The sequence below is a fragment of the Pezoporus occidentalis genome, unplaced genomic scaffold (genome assembly GCF_034315485.1).
Source record: "Pezoporus occidentalis ecotype Australia unplaced genomic scaffold, CSIRO_AGI_Poc_V1 ctg147, whole genome shotgun sequence".
In the NCBI taxonomy this organism is placed as follows: Eukaryota; Metazoa; Chordata; class Aves; order Psittaciformes; family Psittacidae; genus Pezoporus; species Pezoporus occidentalis.
Window position 1 is genome coordinate 1,159,743 of NW_026913284.1, and position 22,080 is coordinate 1,181,822.

Below are 22,080 nucleotides of genomic sequence, written 5' to 3' on the forward strand. Positions count from 1 at the left end.
ACAGAAGAAATTATTTATATTTTTTGCTTACATAAACTATGTCTTAGTGAATCTCACAGCTTTCAAGTGTTCATTTCAACAGCAATTTGGGTTCAGCTGCTTAGTCCCCAGCGGCTATGCAGCAGCACAGCTAATGCAGTGTGTCCGACACAGTGGCACTCAAGGAGGTGACTTGGCTGCCATTTGTTTCAAGTTTCCAACTCCAGCCTGAATGACCAGTATTATTTTATTCTTGTGCTGGATTTTGGCTGAAGTCCTGAATTGCTCTGGTACTCAGATTTTTGAATGGTGGTTGAGGAAGCAAGACTCTGTAAGTAGTGCCTGAGGAATGGCATTTGGCTGGTCAGCATTAGGATTTTGTGTTGCAGGATTTTTTTAGCTGCTTATCTTATCCTTTTAATGTTTATAGTTGTGTTAACAGTTCCTCAGAGGGTAAGGTAGGTTTAGAGATTTCATTATTAAAAGGATAACTGAGAGAGGGACACAAGTAAGATGGCTTATTCAACAGTTGCTTGGCTGATGGATTCACAGGAATGCTAGCAGTACAGAAGACGACCTAGAAAGGGATACTGAGATGACAGCAAGAAGGTAAAAAAGGGACAGTGAGCAGAATTGGGTGAGTCTGAAGAGGTAAGGAGATGACCTGCCCTTCCCTCCTATAAATTAATGGTGGGTTCAGTTGTCTTTATTAAATCAAACTTGAGTGATAAATACGCAACTTCCACTAGAAAGAGGTGATGAAAATCACCTTGGAAGAATTTCAGTAGAATTCTCATTTACTGGGAGATTTCTACAGACGTTAAGTTAAAATAAATAATTTTAATATAAGGACTGCATTCCTGCATTTTGCCTTTCCTGTGCCCCAGAGAGTCAACTGGAAATACAGTCAATCTAAAGAACTTTTAGATTCACGCTTAGGGGTGAAAAGAAGGATGTAGGGGGGAGAATGAGGGAAAAATATCAACAGCTGCAGTTGTCTCATTCAAATGAAGAATTCATTACTAGTGAGGATATGAACAATATTCTGTAGTTTAAATGAGTGTACTTATTAGAACACTGGCAAATACTCTAAAGGCTACCTTTATGCTACCTTTCCACAGGTGACCAATAAAATAACTTTATCAGAGTAGCTTCTAAATTATTTTAATTATAAATCTTACTAAGTAAGAAATGCAGGCAAACAACACTTCATAAATTACTGCATTATGCAGTAGATCTTCAGCTTGTCATAGCTGTCCATTGCTGCTGTCATTATTGTTTCAAATTAAATATGTGCAAAATATTTTGGTCTCAGTTACTGGCAGTCATTTAAAGCTGTGATGATAGACAACTACAGAAATTATGCAAAACTGGTGTGCTCTAAATGCTGTCATATTTAACTTAGTTTTGTTGACTACATCTGGAAACAATTTAAAGCAATGTTGGTTTTCTAAAGTAAAACAAGTCCTCATACTTTTAACATAGTTTAGCAGCATTTCATTCAGAATTTCTTAGATGTAAAAGCACACCAATTGTAACAAATGGGAGATGCCCTAAATTCTCTCCAGAGAAAATAAATAGATTAATAACTTGGAGGAAAAAAGTTTAATGTAAAAATATGAAAACAGAAAATTCTTCTTAGAGAAAAGGACTACTAGGAAGTGAGAGGAAGTGAGTCGCTAGAAGGGAAAGAGCAACCAATAGATGGAGGAAGGGAGCAAAGGAAAGTGAAACATTAAAAAAATGGAAAACATTAATGCTGAGGCAGGAGCTGAAGGATGGCAATAGGAACTGTGTAAGAAAAGGCTAACAGCTTGAGGTTGGCAGTGTTTGTACATGCTAATGTGCAAACACAAACTGCTGTCAGTTATTCCAGGAGCTTGGTAAGTTTAAGTGAGAGGTTGCTCTGGGAAAATGCATTTTTCTATTTCATACTGCTAGGCAGGCCTGTGTCACAGCAGTAGGTAATGCTTTTCCCTGAATTCCAGACTGTTTTTTGAAACGGAGTATAAGAATAATAATAATAATGAAAAGCACTCAGAGCAAGAGAGGCAGAATAGACTGGGGCTAGTCTGCCAGTACTCAGAGGAAAAAACATTTTTCCCTGCCACAAAGGACCCTATTGTTCCTACGTTAAGTATTTAATTTTGCCTGCATTTAAACCAAGCTGTGTTAAAGTCTGTTTTCTTACCATGGTGAAGCATGTGCCAGTTACTGTGGCCGTGTACAGTGGCACAGCTCCAGGGAGGAGCTGACCTCTGCATTTTCCAGGGCTGCTTAGTGTTTCTCAGCCTGCTTACATTGATTTTCTTAGTGGAGGAGAAGTCCACCTGCACTTTATGCTTAGGAAATCTCACCACCCATTGTTACACAACAGAAACAAAACCATGAGGAATCTGAGCATTTGGGGAGATGTTGGCTATTTATGACTAATATCCACATATGTTGTTCTGGTAAATCTCATGAATGAATCTTCAGTGTATATATTTTCATACAGGCTTTGTCACCAAGTGTTGACACTCAAAATTTCATTTGCTCTGAGGTGTAGGAAACTTTCATGGGCATGGGTTTCTTTTCATAGCTACAAGTTAGGCAAGTACCAGTGCACAGTACTCTTCCCTGGTAGAGCATCAAGTCAGGGAAATTCTCTCTACCAATATTAGATGATTTTCTCCTTTATTTAGCAGAAATGAAGCTGCTATTAATATAAGCAAGCTGTTATTAACAGATAAGTACTCACACAGTAATTTCAGTTATTTCCTCCTACAGTCACACATACATGCATGCTTGAACTTGTTGAACAGTGAGGAGATGCAGAGGGCTGGTATGCTACTGTGTTTGCTTCAGCAGATCAGTTTGGCGTATTCGTAAGGGAAGAAACCAAGAGAGAAGCACGGGGGACTGTCACTACACAAAGATGATTTTAGCAGAACCAAATAATGTGGATTTTTGATGCCATAACACTCTTGGCTGAGACTACTTCTGCCTGTGACTACAGCCTTGAGGAGCATACCCACAGACACAAAACTGCAGACAAATTGCTATATTTCAGTTCAGGCTGTCCCTTGGAACTTCTGCTCTCGGTATTGCAAATCTCATTTAAAGCAGTGGATGGCTGTCTTGAAAGCAAGTGGAAAACTCCATTTTTGTTGAGTCAAGCTCAGTTTGTAAAGATGGTATACTTAAAGTTCCTGTATGTCTTTGCATGGCTGTATAATTTCTTTGGCCATATGGAGTGTAAATCTGAAGAAGAATAAAAAAAAAATGAGTAATATAGTTTAATAGTGCTGCAGTTTAGTCCTTAAGAGGATGAAACGTCTGAAGTCTTCGAAGTGTACTGACCTGGTATATTTTTACACTGTGTGGTATTGTTGCTTGGAGAAGTTCCTCAGTGCTAAAAATAATCATTTCTACTGTTTTCTATCTCCAAGGTTACTAAATCTTTTTAACCTAAGCATAATTAAGATTATACCTACAGGATATATTTTTAGTATGTTAGGTTTTCTGTGTTGTAATGTTGTTCCAGTAGACAGAGCTGAGTTCAGAGGAATTCTGCTCCATGGGAGATTGAACAGTAGAAGTGAAACCAGTAAGTTCTATAGGCAGTTGTTCTCTTTTGCAGTTTTTAGTGCTGGTCCAAAAATCTGACCCACAGGTGTTTAAAGACAGCTATCAATTTAGAGAAAGAAGCTCCATGTACATCTTTAAGAAATTTCAAATCTGACTTAAGAAGTTTGCAATCTGACATTTTTGAATGGGTTAGAAACTAGTATTACTTATTGAATTAACTTTTTACACTACTGCTGCTGCAGAATGAAAGATCCACTGGAAATATCACCAGCAGGATCTGAATGGGTGGCTAATTCCATGGGGAGCATGCTTGAGAAAGGGTAGCACCATGCAAGTAATAGAGTCTGGCCTGCAAATGAAAGCTGATTTCAGAGCCTGGTAATTTGTAACTAAGCTAGTTAAAGTACTTATTTTGTAAGGAAAAAAAAACATGTGCTGGAAAGTGAGTTGCATAAGAGCTTTAGGAATGTGATAGTTTCAGTGGAAAAAAAATGCTCGTGCAGGAATTCCCTAAGACAGTAGTGGAGCATATTCATCTAGTTCTTCATTAATCTTTTCAGTTGGGAATATTTTTTTTCAGACCTAAATCTTTTCTGCATTCACAGAATTTCATCTCCTTTGTAATTTCCTTTTTCCAAAGGATGCTTGGGGGAAATACTGAAATAACTGTTCCAATAGTGAATATATATATATAATAATAATAGTGATAAATACCATAGAATCATAGAATAGTTTAGGTTGGAAAGGACCTTAAGGCCGTCTAGTTCCAACCCCCTCCATGGGCAGGGACACCTCACATTAAACCATCTATCTCACCCAAGGCTCTGTCCAACCTGGCCTCAAACACTGACAGGGATGGAGCATTCACAACCTCCCTGGGCAACCTATTCCAGTGCCTCACCACCCTTACAGTAAAGAACTTCCTCCTTAAACAGGGGAAGTTTAGTTTGGATATAAGTTTTAAGCCGTTACCCCTTGTCCTGCTACAGTCCCTAATGAAGAGTGCCTCCCCAGGATCCTTATAGGCCCCCTTCAGATACTGGAAGACTGCTATGAGGTCTCCAAAATAACTATTGTAGAAAACATTTATTAAACAGATAATTGATTTAATAAAATTTACTTTATTGGTGCTCTCAGATAGGTTAAAGATTTAAAGAGTTAATGATTTAATGACAGATACAGGGATATTTAATTTCAGGAAAAATACCTTCAATTTGGAAAGGCTTGGCCATCTGATGACGCCTAGAGATGCAGAAAACTCTATTTCTAGAACCAAGGCTGTTGGATAAGAATGTACTTACACATTTAAGTAGGTGAAGATACTGTTGAGATTGTATGGGAGAAAACACTGGCAAAACAAATGACAGTTTAAACTGTCCAAGTTGGAAATGTGTTCATGGAAAAAGTGGATGAAGGATGCTTCCTGCATGCTGAATGATCAAAGCATACATTTTGGTATATAGAACAGCTCAAGGAGAAAAAGGTAAATGTGCTTTGAAATTACCTAGGTATATTCAGCAAGGAAGCAGATCTGTATATATAACACAGTGATCAAGCTAATTACTTGTAGCTGGTGGTGGAAAAATGGAAGTCCACTGAAAGAAATGGAAGAACTAGAAAGCCATTTATATTGTGCAGGCAATATACATGAATGTATGGTCCCCAAACTGATTGTCCTTTGTTAACATATGCACAAATTCTATCTTTTGTAAGTGTGTCTCTCAACTTAGAATTGAATTTTAAGCTTTGACATGACTGGAAATGATCAAACTTCTGGGTTTTGTGTTTTCCAAAAATTTGTAAATCAATGCAAGTATCAAAAAATAAAAAATTTGTTTGCTTTAAACACATAGCCACTTTTTCAGCTAATTCAAACAGAATTGAAATGGGGTGAAGGAAACCTTATATAAAGCAAAAGTACTAGAACCTGTGGAAGTCAAATGTCAATCACCAGTAAACTAAGATATACTATTTTCTAAAATTCAAGATTTCTCTGAAGTCTCCTTTTCTTGCCATCTTTGTCAGTCTATTGAAGTGCAAAACTAAAAAAGAATGAAACCTCCCAGACACTAAATAAAGGTGACCACACTGAAATGTTTATATCTAAAGTCATGTAAGGCATACATAAATTCACATGGAGAAAAATCTCAGTGAGAGTCTGAAAGCAAGTGTGAAAATATCCGAGAACTCACATCTCTATAGATAGTTCTCCATAGTGCTCATGGCCATGCATAAACTCAATGCAGGCATGTACTGAAATGAGGTGGGTTGTGAACAGGGCAGCAGGTTTTTTCAGTTGCAGAGATTTAATGGATTCCCCTTTGATAAGAGATGGTAAATAAGCAAACAATGGTGCTTAATTATTTCCCAAAGCAATGTTTACTTTTGTGGCTCTGTTAGAAGGGAGAACATTTTATGCTTCTAGAATATAGTGAAGCAGGTGGGCTGAATTATCATGGGTATATTTATGGCATATGGTTAACAAACATATGCATATTAGGTGTTTGGGATTTTTAAGATCTTTGCCTTTTTGCCACTGTCTTCAGATAGTCCCTCTGGATGGGTGCAGTCAACTTCTCTTCTGCTGTTAACTGAGTGACACCTGACGGGCAGTGTGTCTATCTGCTGCCACTGGTTTTCCCCTTTGGACACTCATTAAAGAACAAATCTCTTAACAGAGGGTGAGTGGGTAGTCAGGCTGAATTCAGGCATTTTAAAAAGTATTTATTTTAAAGTTATTCCATTTCATTTTACATGAGTTTTTTCCCATAGTCTGTCTACTTTTATCTTTTTGAAGAAATATTAAACTTGTGTGACTTAATCTGTTCTAAATACGTACAGGTTTTTTTTGAAAACAGCTGCTTTTGGTGATATGTATTTTTTTTTTCTTGGTTACCAATGTGTTGCATGACAAATTAAGATTTAACAGGACAAAAGTTAACTTTGGTCATAAAACTATGCAAATGAGCTGGTAATAAAACAGCCTCTTTTTTCTCTAGTCTTCAGATGGCGGTTATTCGAGGCCTGTATGCATGTTGCTTATTTTTCTTATTTCTTTGTCATTTACTAAGTTTGGGAGGTATTTCAAATTCTGTTTGTTAGGTGGATCAACTAGTACTCACTATCTTCACTTATTAGCTCAAATATTTACTACTGATTTTTCTGACACATTCTTCTCTAGGGTTTTTTTCATATTATATCCTCTTAAAGTTTGAGAATATTTTTTCTATGTTTTTCTTTACTTTTGCTTTCTTCTGCTGGAGTCCCTTTTCATAAGTCTCACCTACTTCATGTTACAGAGCTCCTTTCTTTTCTAGGAATTGGTGGTCCTAGAAAAAATGAGACTTATGGTGGTTATTAGCTCCCCCTCTGTAGGCAGGGAAGGCTCCTTGCTCATTGGGAGCATTGGAATGTTGAAAGTTTTTGCTTTGATAAGCCATTATTATGGATTGCCTGACAATTCTGTCAGATAAAACAATAGGAGGATACTAAAAGATGCAGACCATAAGAATAAAAGATCAAGGGACTTGGAAATACCACCAACACTAGTATATCTGCTCAAAACCCATAATGCCTAGCTCTATTTGCAGGTGCTTGGAAGTTAAAAACAAGAGCTCTGTTGCCAGCAGGGGAGTACCGATGTGCTGTATAAATATGATGACTAATGATCTGAGAAGCAGACTTACAAGGCAAGGTGTTGCCTATGTTTGGGACTGAGATGATTTTATTAAAATTACCACGTACATTGAAGATCCTCTGTCATTTGGTTTGGAATAGTCACAGCTGATGTGGGTAAAACATCAGGTGCGTGAAATAACCTGAGCAGAAAGAGCAACTACTGTTTTGTTAACTGGATACTTGGATAATGAGTGATATGACATGTTACTTTTCAGAACATACTTTTTTTTGTTTTATACTAAGTTGTAGTGCTTATGAAGGCTAATTGTTTTTACTTCTAATGTGTTCATGTATTTTTGTAAAGTTAAAGATAGTGATAGAATCTTTAATGATGAGAGGTAATAGTATTGAAAGTATATCGAAACTGTAATATAAGGCATTGCAAGCCTGTTATGGAGTTACACCTAATAGATAATTCGCTAATGAATATGCAAACTAGTTTGGCATTTTAAGGTGTTTGAAAATGGTACATCTCCTTTCAAATGACATTTCAGTGCCCGTCATTCATGTTGCTTTTATTTTGAGGCTGAGAATGGAAAATTGTTTTCGTGCTTTGCTGAAGTTTTGTGGATTTCTAGCAAGGGTGTAAATTTGTTTCATTTCTTTTGTAAAAATACAATTTTTCTTCAATACCCAAAACTATTTAGAAGAACAAAACCAAACAAATTAACTAGAAGATTGATTCACCTCTACAAATGTACTTTTTTTTGACAATGCTGATGACCTTCATTACTTCAGTTTTGTAGAGATCGTACAAAACCAGTTAATTGACAAGTTACTCTGCAGATGTGTCATCTGAGCACTATGATTCCTATATCACAAAAATAACAGAGATAGGCAAAGGCTGTGAAACTTTAACATGGATTGAGGAGAAAACAGCCAGCAGAGATGATGACAGGGTAGTAGTTGAGTAACAGACAAGCTAGATGGTTCTGTTGCACTTCAAAACGAAATAGCATCAGGGTCTGTGAGGAAAATACATTAAAGTGGAAGAAGAACCAGCACTAGAGACACGGTCTGATGCAAGACAGAAATGAAATGAAAGGGACTTGTACTGGAGCTGAACAATAGAGGAGATAACATTTACTGATGGCTGAAAAGAATTGAAGGAGAAATGCAGTAAAAAGAGTGTTACCTTAGAGGTGATACACAGGTTTTGGGTGACAAAATCTGTAAATATTAGTATAGGGACAGCATAGTGGTATTCTCTGAGAAGAGGGTTACGAATATTTGAGCCAAGGCAAGGAACTTAAGCAATTTTTATAGATAATGCATTTCATAAATTTAAATAAGGAGAAATAATCCATTGCATCAAGATGAAGCTGCAGATCATGTCTTTTTACCTAAATACCAGAAGTACTTTTTTCCTTTTTCAGAGAATTGCATTCTTTAGAAATAGTGCTCAGTGCACACAGACAGTACTGTATAGCTTCTTGCTTCTTTGTTTCTCCAAAAGTCATCCAAGAGGTTTGCTTTTCATGGAGGAAGTGTTTTGTGTATATAGATTAAGCATTTGAACTTCAGCTATTGCAGAGGAACCTGGAGATGTGGGGAGGACTTGGCCTACTGTGTTGTGAAAACTGTCAAGTCTGAGGTGATTGCAGTGTGGGATGAGTGGGCCAAGGAGTGGAAAGCTGTAAAAAATTAAAATCTGGCACCATTATTGCTTTTGGTTATTTGTCTTTCTAATGCCTGGCCCCTCTTCCTTCCTTTCCAGTAGGAAGCTGTCCTTATCACTTGGATCAATCTTCCCTTTGTAGGGAATTTTGCTCCCTCTGGTCCCAGCAATATAATGTGTTCAGTGTCTTTCTGGTGAGCTTCGCTATTTATCATCTGTTGCAGAGATGCTGGGAATGGAGGGCTGGAAGCCTGTGCCCCTCCCTTCCTAGGGCTGCCTCCTGGAAGGTGGTGACATGAACCAGCACACTGGGACTAAATGTCTAGGAAAGCCTGAGGAATATTCAGCCTATCTCTGCTACGGCCAGTGTTTATACACAAAGTTTCTTGAAGCTGCCACTCCACTCTTACTTAAGCATACATTTGTTGTCATCAAAATACATCCCCAGGCCATGCCCCTAAGCAAACACAGACACAGATGACTTTGATACTGCTCTTGAGATGGGTGATGGGAGGGCCTGTTTCTGTTTAAAATATTTCAGTTGTTTTCATACCAGTTCTTTCTGTGGAAACAAACTATTTATGCTTCTAATGCTTGTAGGTTTGTTCCCAGGCTCCTTGAGTCTCTTTTCCTATAGTTGTTTCCTTCCCCATCTCAAAGCAGAGAGGTTCTGGCCCTAGATTCCAGTGTTATCGCCTCAGTTCCTTCTGTCTCCTGTTTGCTGGAAATGAAGCTAACGTGTCTCAGTGCTCGCTCGCTCTTGCTCCTTTTCTGAGTCCCAAAGGCAGCATACCTCATCTGCAAAACAGCAAAAGCTAGACATCTATAAAGTTTCATGTTTTTAGACACAAGCAAATGCACATAACTTGTGTAAACTTAAGAGGAGCAAGTTGATTGATACTAAGCTCTTACCATGGCTAGGAAGAAGATGGATGTTTAAGACTTATTTTTGTTTCTCCAGAATTGCACAGGATGCTCTATTCTTTTTGTCCTAGGAGAAGACAAATGGCACTCCACTGTTGTTTTGCTTTTCTTACCCCTGTTCAAGATGTGTGGAGACTTCATCCTGACATCCTGAGCTCTCTGGTTTCCTTTTTTTTTTTTTTTAATTTATTTCTGTGTTTTCAAGCTTCCTCCTCACACTGTCTGGAGCCTTATCTGAGCACAAATGTCTGCCTTGGGGCTGCTTTTTTTTCCTCGTTTTGTTTTCTTATGGAAATGACACAGAATCCATCCACTGCTGCCTTTTGCTGGCTTGTGGATTGCAGTCAGATGCTTGCCCAAAGGCAGAAGGATCAGCAGGCAGAACCAAACTGCTTTAGCGAATCTGGATCTCACCCTCCGTGGAAAAGGAAGCCTGCATGTCATGTCACATGAGGCTACATGAGGCTTCCACTCCTCTGTCACAGCCAAAGGGGGAAAGTTTCTTTCATCACAGTCCTACACATAAACTGAACAGCTGCAAAATATTGTGCAGCATTGTTCTCTGCTCCTGCAGCTGCAGGAATATTATTCACATCTTTATCAGTCCATCACTTCAAGTAGATGATCTTCAACTCAGAAATCTGTTCCCTGCAGGTCTGTGAAGGACCTGGATGTTTTTAGTACATGGATATGGTAGACCATAACTATTACAGTTCCCTGCAACCCTTCCTCATAGGGGCGTTTATGTTCTTTCTAGGTGACAGCTTCCTCTTTCATGTAAAGGCTGTTGAGTGTTTTGTTATCACTTACTAACAATGTCCCATCCTTTCCCATAAACATTTCATCTGTCTTCAGTTTGAAGCTGAATTTTCTTAGAGAAGAAAAAAAAACAAACCTAAAACGCAACACCCTGTCATGGCAGACTTGTTATAAAAGGAGTTCATTGTAGTTTGTAGGAGACATAAGTAATTTTAAAGGACTTGAAATATGTCTGTCCAAGCAATCATAAGAGATGTTACACATGGCATGGAGTCATTTCTGTCTTTCTGAGAGGGGCATGTAGATTTTTTCCACTTGTTACATTTGGATTCCTCAGCCCTTAAGTGAGACCTTTGATAAGCCCAGCTGACTGAGGGTCTCAAGTTTGTAGCTGTAGAGGCAGCAAGTGTAAGCACAGCCATTTGAAAATCAGTCCCACATTCCAGGTGGCATTCAGTACAGCAAAGGCTTTTGAAGCTGCATTTATTAACTAAGCATTGCATCAACTACACTCTAATTTTTAAAAGATTTGGTGTTCAGGTGACCACTCTAAACCCTCTATGAATGTTGCCCTGTTATCACTGGAAGTAAAGTCAGCTCTCCCATGTGCCTCCCAAGCCACTGTTTCTGAATAAGATGGTAAACAGAGTCCACCTGCAGCTTTGTCTTCTGAAACATGGCTCCTTGATCTTTTGAATAAGGCTGACAGTAATTCAGAAAGAATTCAACCCAGTCAAGCCTTAATTGTGTAGATTGTTTTATTTTGTAGATCCCTATTTTCCTGTTCCCGGGAGGACTGTTGTCTTATCAGACTGCAGTAATACAGGCTAGGTCAACATTTGTTTGTAAAACAAAAAGGGCCTGTCTTTGTTTGTGAGGGGGCTGCGATAACAGAAGGGATTTCAAACCCCGTGTGCAGATGTGGTTTTTCAGGTCCTAGCACCAGGACCCTGCTCTTCTTCCCTCTCCTTGGGGCAAGATGTCTGGAAGCTGGTGATGAGCTGGATCATGTCCAGCTGCAGAGAGAAGCCCTGGCAGCAGGAGGGTGAGTTGGTAAAAGTGATACCACTGAGAGGGGAACAGGCTGTGGCACATGGCAAGTGATGCTGAGAGCAGCCTGTGCTCCTGTGACTTCACTCTCCGGGTGACCAGCAGGGAAGGTGCTGGGAAGCTGGTGGCCGTTGCTTTGAGAGAGAAGTGAAAGAGCAACTTCCTTTCCTCTTGGTTTGCAGCCACCAAAAGGTGGTTGGCAACTTCCTTTGGAGTGAGAGGCTGACAGATCCACAGGCGGGAGCGTGGGGGCATGTACGGTGCCTAGAACAGCGCCTGAATGTCAGAGGCGATCTGGAAAAGTTGCTGAGACTCTTGCAGCACTGTTCTGTATTTCTTATTTACAACCTGGAAGGTGTGCAAGGGCTCAGCAGGGGTAAAGGGAGGGAGAGGGGCCCTTTCAGGCCTTCCAGGCAAGTAGTCAAAATTGGCTCTTTCCTGATGTTCCCCAGGAGATGCACCCAGAGATATCATCTCATGCTATGGGGCAGGTAGGTGCACAAGGTGACTTGTGAGCAGTTATTGCAAATATAGCTGCTTTTGTGTTGGGTTTTTGATGTTTGTTTGGCCATTTTGGTTGTGGGATTTTGGTTTTTTTCTCTCTGTGGGCAGGACCTCGTATCTGGAAACAAGGACGGTCATGTTTTCTCAGGACAGTTCTCTCTGTGTACCTCACTGACATGGACAAGATCTACTCAGTCTTCTGCAATTTAAAAAATAAATGAAATTAAAAAACAAAGGGGGGGGGGGGGGGGGGGGTGACACGGGACACAACAGCGCCACACCAAAACTAACAACATACTTTCTCTCTGCAGCCAGAATGACCTCTTTTCCCCGGACCTGGAGATGAAATCCTGCTTCAGACCGCGGCCCCAGCGCAGCCAGCGCAGGCCGTCCCCTCGGGTTGCCCCCGGGCACGCACCGCTCCCTCCGGCCCAGCGGAATCCCCCGACCCGGCGGAGAAGCCCAAGGCGCTGGTAACGCAGCAACGCGGAGGTAATCAGTGCCTTAAGGAAAGCAGGAGGTCAGCCTGCAAGTTAGATGGATTGAGTCATGTAGAGTTAAACTAACCCCTCCCACAGCCATGGACCACTAAAGCGCCCATTTTCATGAGCACCTCTCACCAAGGCGGCTCAGAGCCGGCAGAGCCTGAGAGAGGGGGAGGAGGGAGCGAGCACCGGCACTGATGGACGAGCCAAAGGGTAAGGAGAGGAGCGAGCCGCTGACCTTCGGCAGCAGCCCCGAACCCCGCCGCGGGGGGAGGCAGGGCTCGGCGGGGCACCCCCGGGGCGGCGGCATCCCGCGGCCGGCGCTCGGCGGAGGCTCTGCATATTCATGAGGAGCTCCTTGAGATGTGCCACTCAGGAGGGAGCTGCGGCTGCGGCATCCCCGGGCGGCGCGTCCCTCCCTCCGCGCCCGCGGAGCTCTGCCTGCGGTGGGCGAAGGTTCCGCGGGGGAGCTCGCCCGGGTGGGTGCAGCCTTGCCGCAGTCCTCCCCCGGCCAGCATCAGCATCATCATCATCATCAAGCCTTTGCACTCCCAGCCGTGTCTGAAGCGACAATGTTAACTTGCGATGGAGGGGTGGGGGGTGGCCGTTGGGTCCCCGGGCGTGCAGCGGGGCGGGCGGGAGCGAAGGCTCCGCGCCGGCGTCTGGCAGAAGTTTGGCCGCGTCAGTGCGAGGGATTCCCTCCCCGCCGCGCTGGGGAAGAGCCGGCGGTGCCCGCCCGGAGCCGGGGCCGAGCTCCCGCGGCGCCGAGAACCGCACTCAGCGCATGGTAGGGTCAAAAACTCAGTGGAAGTACCGGCTGTAAGGAAACCGCGGTGGAAAGCCATAGCCCCGAGGTTGGAGGAATTGCTGTGCTGCCTACGAGGGGCTCTCTGTGCGTGGGCTCCGGGCCAGAGCAGGCTCGGGAGAGGGGCATTCCCCTGCGAGCCCCCTCGCCTTAACTGCGACCCTGGGGATCGGGGAGGGAATCGGCATTACCTGGAGATGTGTGTTGCACGGTAATCTTTCTACGAGATACACGTCTTGTACTAGGGTTTGCCTTTTATAATTAGGTGGCACGGTGCACGTAGCAGCACTAGTCGTGCTTAACGTTTGGCAGAAGCATTTCCTAGTTTAGCATCAGCTTTTGTCTATCTGTGCCTTACCCTCTGTTTATGGCAACTTCTGCAGCATGGTCCATCCTTCTATACTGCTGACAGTACTGAGCTCTGTGTAGGGCTTTTAAATACAAAGCAGGAACTCAGACAAATAGGCAAGAAGCAGTAAACTGGCGAAAGATCTGGGCAGAAACTTTGCCTTTAAATTGAGTGAGAAGCTTAGGGGGTAATAGTTTACACTATTTTGATAGTTTCTTGTTCAGTACCAGGTGGAAGTCTCTCTCATTTATCATTGTTATGACAACAGGGAATCAAAATGTGGTATTTTTTTGGAATAGATAAAATTGTAAACTAGACCTTTCCAAGTTTTTAATTTTGTAGAATGTAATGTATGGCATTTGAGGGAAAGAAGCATTTTCTCAGTCTGACGTACATCAAATTTAAAGCAAAGACTGGCAGAAGGAGAAGGTTAGCTCATTAGTTTATGCAGTCATGAGTGAAGCTGGAAATATTTAGAAATAATCTGCCTCTGCTGAGAAGGGAGATAAGAATAGCTTTGAAAACAGTCTTTAAAAAGTTTCATTCTAAAAATGAAATATAATGCATGAACAAAGATGTCTTTTCTAGTGAGGTAAGGAATCACAGAGAAGAAACTTAGACAATGAGAACTGATTTAGCAGAGGAGCAAATGAGCCTTCTTTTAGAAAGTGGGATTTTAAAGAAACAGAATGAAAATGAAGAAAGTCGACAGCGCTTGAGCTGATTGCAGAAGGCGGTGATGGTGTAAGAATGGGCTGACCTGCAAAACATGCAAGTCATCTTGCAAGAGCCTAATGAAAATTAGCGCAATAAATAGCAAGAAACCACATTTTGTGTGTGGGAGAAGAAAACACGAGGCAGTGTTTTTGAAAACACCTCTTGCAGTATGTCTTCAGAGGCAGCGGTCAATAGGCTCAGCTCAGGGGAGTCCAGGACAGGCAGTTATCTATCAGCCAACAGGAAAGTTTCCACCTTGAAATGAGGCATGAATGCACACTGAGGGCATGTCCTTTCATCAGAAAGGAATTACTAGGGAGTGTTTCAGTGAGAGACCTGTTTCCTGGGAGTCTTGTCCACAGGGACATAACAAACAGGCTTGAAATGTTATTCTTCATTTTTAGGAAGCCTGTATTTTAAATACTGATCCTGTCAGTTCCATCTTGAAATTTGGATCAATATGCTAATGCAGCCAAGGAGGACATTCTGTTTGGGGTGAGCAGCAGAATTATACAGAGCAACAGACTGTGTTAGTTATCAGTATGAATACCTTCATGGGCAGAAAGTGTGACAGTCTGAAAAAGAATACATTACTGAAAAACATAGGAGGGCTTCAGTCTGGGGAAAGAATGATACTGATCTCGTGCAGACAGCAGTAAAAAGCAGAAAGCCTTCTAATATTTATCATTTTTTACATAAAAGGTACTGGCAAGAGGTAGTAACTCTGGTTTGGAGCTTCTACATACATGATGAATCAATCTCCACTGTTGTCTGACTCCTCTCTATGGACCAGTGATTGTTCTGGCATGGAATGGTAATAAACCAAAATGTGATAGAATGAAAAATGAGGATAACTTCGGCTAGTTCATTCAGGCAGTGAAGGCAGCAAATAGAAGTTAACCCAAGTAAATGGAATGGGACAAAGAGGAAATGGAGAACATCTGATAGAAAACATAGAGTGTGAATTGAGGAAGATTATTCTGAGAAAGTGAAGATGTAAGGGGAAAATCCAAAGTTTGCAGGACCAAGCACAATTCAACGGAGGCATTGTGTGTGCTTTAGAAACAAAATAATGTATCTAGCAGTTGTATAAGGGTAAGATTTTCATGATGATGCAGGAGAAAAAAAAAGCCCACATAATTGCTGGTTGAATATTCTTCCAAATTTGGGGGGATAAAATGAATTCCAATATGGAGAAATATTTCATTTAATTATTATAACTAAGTAGCCTGGTCTGAGTATTAACACTGGGGCAGTGGGTAGAGTTGGTGATAAAATTTTATAACAGCTTGAAATTAAATGTGCTAAATACTTACTGAAAAGATTTATGCTTTATGATGTTAATTTTCAACAAACTAGAGTAGAACACTAGGGACATCCCAGGCAATGGGAAGGATGCTTTTGTTTACCCAATATCCCAGCAGTATGGCACTGGATAGCCTATTGCCAATTTAGTTTTATATCAGTTCTCTCTAAATTACCTGGTAGATCTCCCCAATAATTAAGTGTAATGGCTAGTATGATCATGTTCTTTAATTTTGTAGAGGATAAGACTTGTCAAAGTAGCTTTCAGAATAGTGTTGTAGATAGAAGTGGGTAACACTGTCAAAATGGATAATGGGCATAAACGCATCAAAAAGAAAAGTATCAATTCCAGATGGAAGTAATCTGTGCAATTATATGGGTCCCCTCAAGTGAGTATATTAATCTGCATCCTATATTAATCTGCATCCTAGAATGGAGATAGCACTGCCTATAAGAATCTGCAGCAAGAACTTGAAGGGATGTGTTCCTTTCTTGGCTAAAGAATGCATCTGTAAGGAGGAGGGGTAGTATTTCAATACTGATAGACCTTTTAATTTGTCTTTGCTTTCTTGAAGACTTCTTTTTTGTTTACAAACAAAAAAACCTAACAAAATAGACGTTAAATAAGCCTGGTGTGATCCTCATTTGGAAAAAACAGGCTGTATTTTGTCTTACACGTTATCACTACTAAAGTCCTCTTCTTGATTTATGTCTTCAAATGAGGCTGGAGGCTTATCAAAGTTTTAGGGGGGAGGGGAAGTATTCTTTAAAACCAAGTGAATATTGAATAAATATAGGTTGTAAGTTAAGGGACTTCTAAGGACCAAAATCCTTGATTCTTAGGAACCACCTCATGAAAGGGGAGCTGGAAGAACTAATCTCAATGGGTGGTATTTGATAGCCACAGGGCAGGTTATGAGTGCAGGGCTGGGAAGGCAAGTCGTCCTTTATCTGGTCTATTTTCCAGCTAATTATTTGCACTTATTTTATTTTTCAGAAATAGCCAATGTGGTTGAAAACAGTAAATATTAATATCTCCCATGTTTAAACTTCTCCACAGCAATAGATGTATTTCTGATATTGTTCTGATTACAGTCTCCCTATGACTCTCCAGCAAAGAATGAGCTAATGGATTGAGACCTGAATAACAACAGACCCCAAAAATAGTTATCAAAGGAAATCATTATTAAACAGCTGTGTTTTCAGAGGTATTCTGTAAGAGGCCTGATGGCATTAGACATTCTCAATAATGATCTAAAAAGTATAAAATCATTGCTGATTTACAGATGGAGTTTGTCAGTACTAGGAGGACCAGTACAAATACCAATTAAGTCAGAGGAAAAAGTCTAAAGAAGCCAAGAGTGGTTGGAAACATAAAGAGCAAATAATAGGCTTCAAGCCAAACTTGTAAAAGCACAGCTAATGCAACTCCAGGAGGAAAATTGGACATTCAAATACTGAATAGACTAGAAAGATTTCTGGACAATGTTGTCCGGAAAAAAATCTGGAGAGGTGTGCATATGTATGCACACATCTGTATATATATCTGTATCTGTGACATCCATAACTTACAGTTTATTTGCTTTCTTATATTGGATGCAAAGCTGCATTACCATGGAGGGAGAAGATTGTTCTCTAGTCAACCTTACTGTGACCACTGCAACCTGTGTTTGCCTCTAGACTTGTAATTAACCAGAAGTACATAGAAAACCCTCTCGGAATGCCTCAAGGGAAAAGAATAAATGTAAGAGGTGGGACACCTCAAAAGGGAAGGGTTACAAAAGCTGTAATAATTGATAAACTTTTTGGCCTTTTCTAAGTTGTATAACAGGTTTAGCATGGTGCAAAAGTGTCAGGCTTGGTCACATTCCTTCTTTTTCTAAGACATCTTTACTCTTTTAGCATCTGTGAGGTTGGGAGCAACTAGCAAACCTGACTTTGAGGTTAATGCCCCCTGGCTAGGTATTTTGTACCATTTTACTAGCCCAAGGCTCAATGACAGTATTCCATGGAGCTGGAAGTGTGTTGAGGCAGGAGTTGGGTTCTCAGCTTGAAAATGAACCTCTGTTTGAGGTGGTTAGGATGTGGTTAAGGACAGAAGTGTTTAGGCTGAACTTTGGGGTAAAGTGGATGACTTTGAGATTATTGCTGAGATGACTTTGGTTGGGGAGCTAACTCATGAGGGATTAGTATTGCTTAAGACTGATCAAACTTGTATTATAAAATTCTGGATCATGTTCACAAGAGAAGCACCCCTGTTCGTTTTCTGAAAGATGAGCTGGATGGGAACCTCTTCTTAAATTGTATTCTTACGGTTTTGTCAGATACATGTGAGGACTGACTTAATCTTTCAGCTCAGTGGAAACTTCCCCTCCCAAGCAGGGCTGAAGCTTTATGGCAGACACTTCCATCAGCATTTTCTAGCCACAGAGCTGTTGCCAGTATGCTCACTTGGGGAATAGCAGAGCCTAAGGGTGCACTTCTACAGCCAGCGTAATTTGACATAAATCTGTGCTGCTGAAAGAGAAAAGGCGTCTGTCCTTCACACTAGCCATGTTCTTTTCTTCTGCAATAACTTTCAGCTCATCTGGCTTGAAAGCCAACACCACATTTGTCAGCGTTCTGGGAGAACAGAAGGAGGAAAGGTTAAAAGTCACTCAGATTAAGGTTACTGGGGGGGGTCTTCACTGTAAGACAAGGAGTGACACAAAAACAGCCCTGTGCTCTGAAACAGTGCTGCATTAGCAGTACAAATTAAGAAATGAGTTAAGGGAAAAAGTGTGAGAGACCAGATGGAAGGGAACAGAATCGACTAAGTGCACTCTGAACAAATTCATCTGCTCACGTCCTCTCATGCATTAGCTCTCCCCAAATGTGGCTGGAAAGATAAGTTCCTAACCTGCTCTTGGGGCTCCTTATCCCTCTGTCCCTTGCACTGTGCTGGCAGTTCCCATTCAGGGGCGATGCAGGCAGTGTAGCAGTCACTGCTGTCACTACTATGTTAGTGCTCAGCCACCACCAGCAGTCCTACAACTCTGCTTGTTACAGTTCTTATCTGAATCCTTTTGGGTTTTACTGATCCCTTGCAGCTTGAAAAGAGCTATCCATGATACGCAGAACTGCTTCACTGTCTGCCTTCACATTGCCTTTTAAATTCCTCTTGTAATGTCAACATACTCTGTAGGTAGTGATTAAGTTTCTGGTACAAGGAGACACGTGCCTAACAGTTTGACCCACACTGTCCCATGCTCCCTTGGGACCTCCATACAGCTGCACACTACATCTCTTCTGACCAAAAAAAGTAACCCTTATGTGGTGACTGAATGGTTTACAGGCTGAGACTTGCAGCTCTGAATGAACATTTTTATTTTTGTAAGTACAAGTTAAAGGCTTTTAGCTTAATTTGTATTCTCTGCTCTGTTTCTGATCCTCCTGATAATCTTTGCTCTGATCATATAGGGAGGTGACTGCTGGATCATTCCTGGGGGAGAGGGTGAAAAGAAAATGGACCTATTTTTACAGAGGAATGAGAATTAGCTTGTTTTTCATTAACTATCTGCAATCTTGCAGCCAAAGCTCAAACCACCAGTGGCCTTTGAGCTCTGTGCTGGCTGAGAAAGGTGAGTCAGCATCTCAGGACAAAGAAACCATCTCCACACCTCAGTTGTTTCGCAGCAGTTTTGTATGCAGCTCTGAGGACTCTCAAAACAGCCGAGCAGCAGGAACTGCTGTACAGCTGCTGCGGTTTCTAACGTTCCCTAGTAGTGACACAGCAACTGGGGGCAGGGGAGGCAGCAGCCTCTGCACCTTCCTCCCTGGGCTGTAGCAATAGGGGGAGACTCCTCCAAAATTGAGGGATGTGGAGAATTAGGAGACTCTGCAGCTGATAGGATGAAAACATCCACGGTGCATGGCAAAGGCCAGGGAGTAGGCGTGCAGCAGGAGGGATGATGGAGCTCTGATACAGAGTATGGGCTTGGTGGTGGGGACAGGTAACAGAATGGGATTTGTTCCTCTGTTGTCGCTTCCTCCTACCTGCTCGTTGCCAGAATGGTAGCAGTTCCTGCCAAAGTGAACATCTGCTCTTTGCCGACATCAGCCCTTAGCTGCTGGTTCCAGCTGCTTTGTGGGAAACACACTGGAAATCTGCAATTTTGCTTTGAATTGAATGTGCCAAATAAGTTGATATACAGCTTCTATATATTTAATCTTGCTTTCCTGAAATAGTATAGGAAGCTTACTGCTTGTCAGCTTTGTCTAAGACTACAGTAAACACAAGATCAAGCTGAAGCTGAAAAGCACTTTACTGCGGTAAACCTGATGGTCAGGCTCATGTTTACAAGGCTTAGAAATACTGTTGTGGCAAAAAGTGTGAAAGCCATAAAGGAAAGAATGTTCCAGCAGTGTTGTTTAGGATTTATTCTGTCATTAACCAGAGAGAATTAAGACCTTATTTTTAAACGAATTGGTTACAAGTTTAGTTTAGCAATTGGTTTTAACACCTGAAGGATTGAGCTACACATACCTTGCCCGATGGAACGGATAGTCAGACCACTGATGGTCTGCACATGCTGTCTCATGATGCTCAGCCTGACCACAGAACTTAACTCACCTTAACAGTAGCCTGGTAAAAGGAAAAATTAGAAATGGAATCTGCACTTATACAAGGACAAGGTAAGATTATGGCAGAAAAGGTGGGATAGTCCCTTACTGTGCCAGAGAAAACAGGAGTTAAGAGAACCTTTAAACTTCAACTGTTAAGCTAAGCCTTTGTACTTCATCTTAAAAATAGTGGTTTACAACAGAACCTGGCCCCATGTATGAACTTCTTGTTAAAGACAGTAATTTCACAGTTGCTTTTTAGGTTACAAAGCATGTCTCAGCTCCAGAGACTAGTAATTTCTCTGCCAATTTAAGGACCTTCTAGTGTTGTGGCCACTGAGTGTCTGTGTGAATGCTAGCTGGATCCCATATGCCTTGCTGTGAATAGATGCCCTTCTGAAAATACGGATCTTGGAGAGCTTCTTCTGTGCTTTTACTTCTCAGGAGACTGTAACCATAAATACACATTGTAATATATTGCAGACCACATCTCAGGAACTTCTGGTGTGGTGTAGCAGTTAGTCTTTAGGTTTACTACCATTTCACAGAGATTATATTTAACACAGCAGCAGGACTGCTGTTAGTCCCTGACACCTTTATAAAGTAGTAAACAATTCTCTTCAGTCTACTGGTTTCTGCTACTTCCTCCTCTGAAGTCAGACTCTGGGAAGGAAACACAGGGAATGCCTTCTGTCTTGCTACAAGGCTCTGCTGTCTGTGTTTCTCTTCTTCAGCACATTTCTCCTAACCTAAATGATATTTTCCATTTTTTCCCCATGTTTTTAAAGTTGTAGCAGAACTACATATATCTTGTAGCACAAGTCTTGTGTGTACTTTACCAGATCAATAATCTCCAAATTGCTATTAGTCTGGCAAAACATGAAAGAATATATCAAAATGACGGAAGATGAATTTAAGAGTAGGTGTAGCCAAAGCATGCTGCTCTTTCTCCGGACCCTGGGAACTCTGTCTCTCTGCAGGAGGGATCATGTTGCAAGCCCTGGCTCATGAGAGCTTCCCAGGGTGGATGAGGTGGTCCAGAGACAGAGCATAAGGCTGGCTATCTGCTGCTTCCTTGTGCTTTTTCATCAGATGGAGCTAATGGTGCTGACCTGTGTAAACTCCTTAGCAGTATATACGGGTGGAGAGTACTGCGACAAGTTTAATGTTATGATTTGTTATTAGGGAAAGGCTAAGGTTCAACAGACAGAAAAGTATGATGGTTGGCTACAGCACTACCTGTTTGGTATTAGCTCCCCATATGTTGCGGGCAGACAGCAGTGCTGAGAGCTGGAGTCAGCTGTGAAAGCCACAGAGTCACGGGGAGCCTGGGAACAGTGGGAAAGCAGTGAGACAGTCCTGGCCTTGCTTGGTGTGTATGTGCTGAGAGAAGGCTGGACTCAAGGCTGTGACATGAGCATGAGAAAATGTGTGCGCACAAAAGCCTCCTTGTGAGTCTTACAGCTCTGCCATGGGATAATTGCAGCTACCCTGTCCCACCAGGAGCTTTATGGGGGAAGCTGAGGTTAATGCCAGCCTTGCCCTGCCACCCTGGCCATAGGAACACTACCAGGTCTGCACTACATTATTGACAATGGTCTTGCCTTGTATTGTCACTGGGAGCTGCTCAGCATGTGACAGACTGAAAACAGCTCCAGCTCTAACATTGTCAATGAAATCTGTAAACTGACTAAAATCCCTTGTTGTGAGTCTGGTAGTGACACCCAGGGACAGG

The 22,080-nt window shown here is 41.6% G+C and overlaps 1 protein-coding gene across 6 annotated transcripts in view; it reads left to right on the forward strand.

Moving 5' to 3' along the window:
* Nucleotides 1-22,080, forward strand: part of ENTPD1 (ectonucleoside triphosphate diphosphohydrolase 1) — a 55,942-nt gene that overhangs the window by 9,299 nt on the left and 24,563 nt on the right. For 2 of the 6 annotated variants that reach the window (XM_062610369.1, XM_062610370.1), the window contains exon 1: nucleotides 13,138-13,459. In XM_062610369.1, the coding sequence (XP_062466353.1) occupies nucleotides 13,153-13,459 (307 nt within the window). In that variant the 5' untranslated portion in view covers nucleotides 13,138-13,152. The other 4 variants (XM_062610373.1, XM_062610375.1, XM_062610372.1 and 1 more) reach the window with 4 other exon arrangements.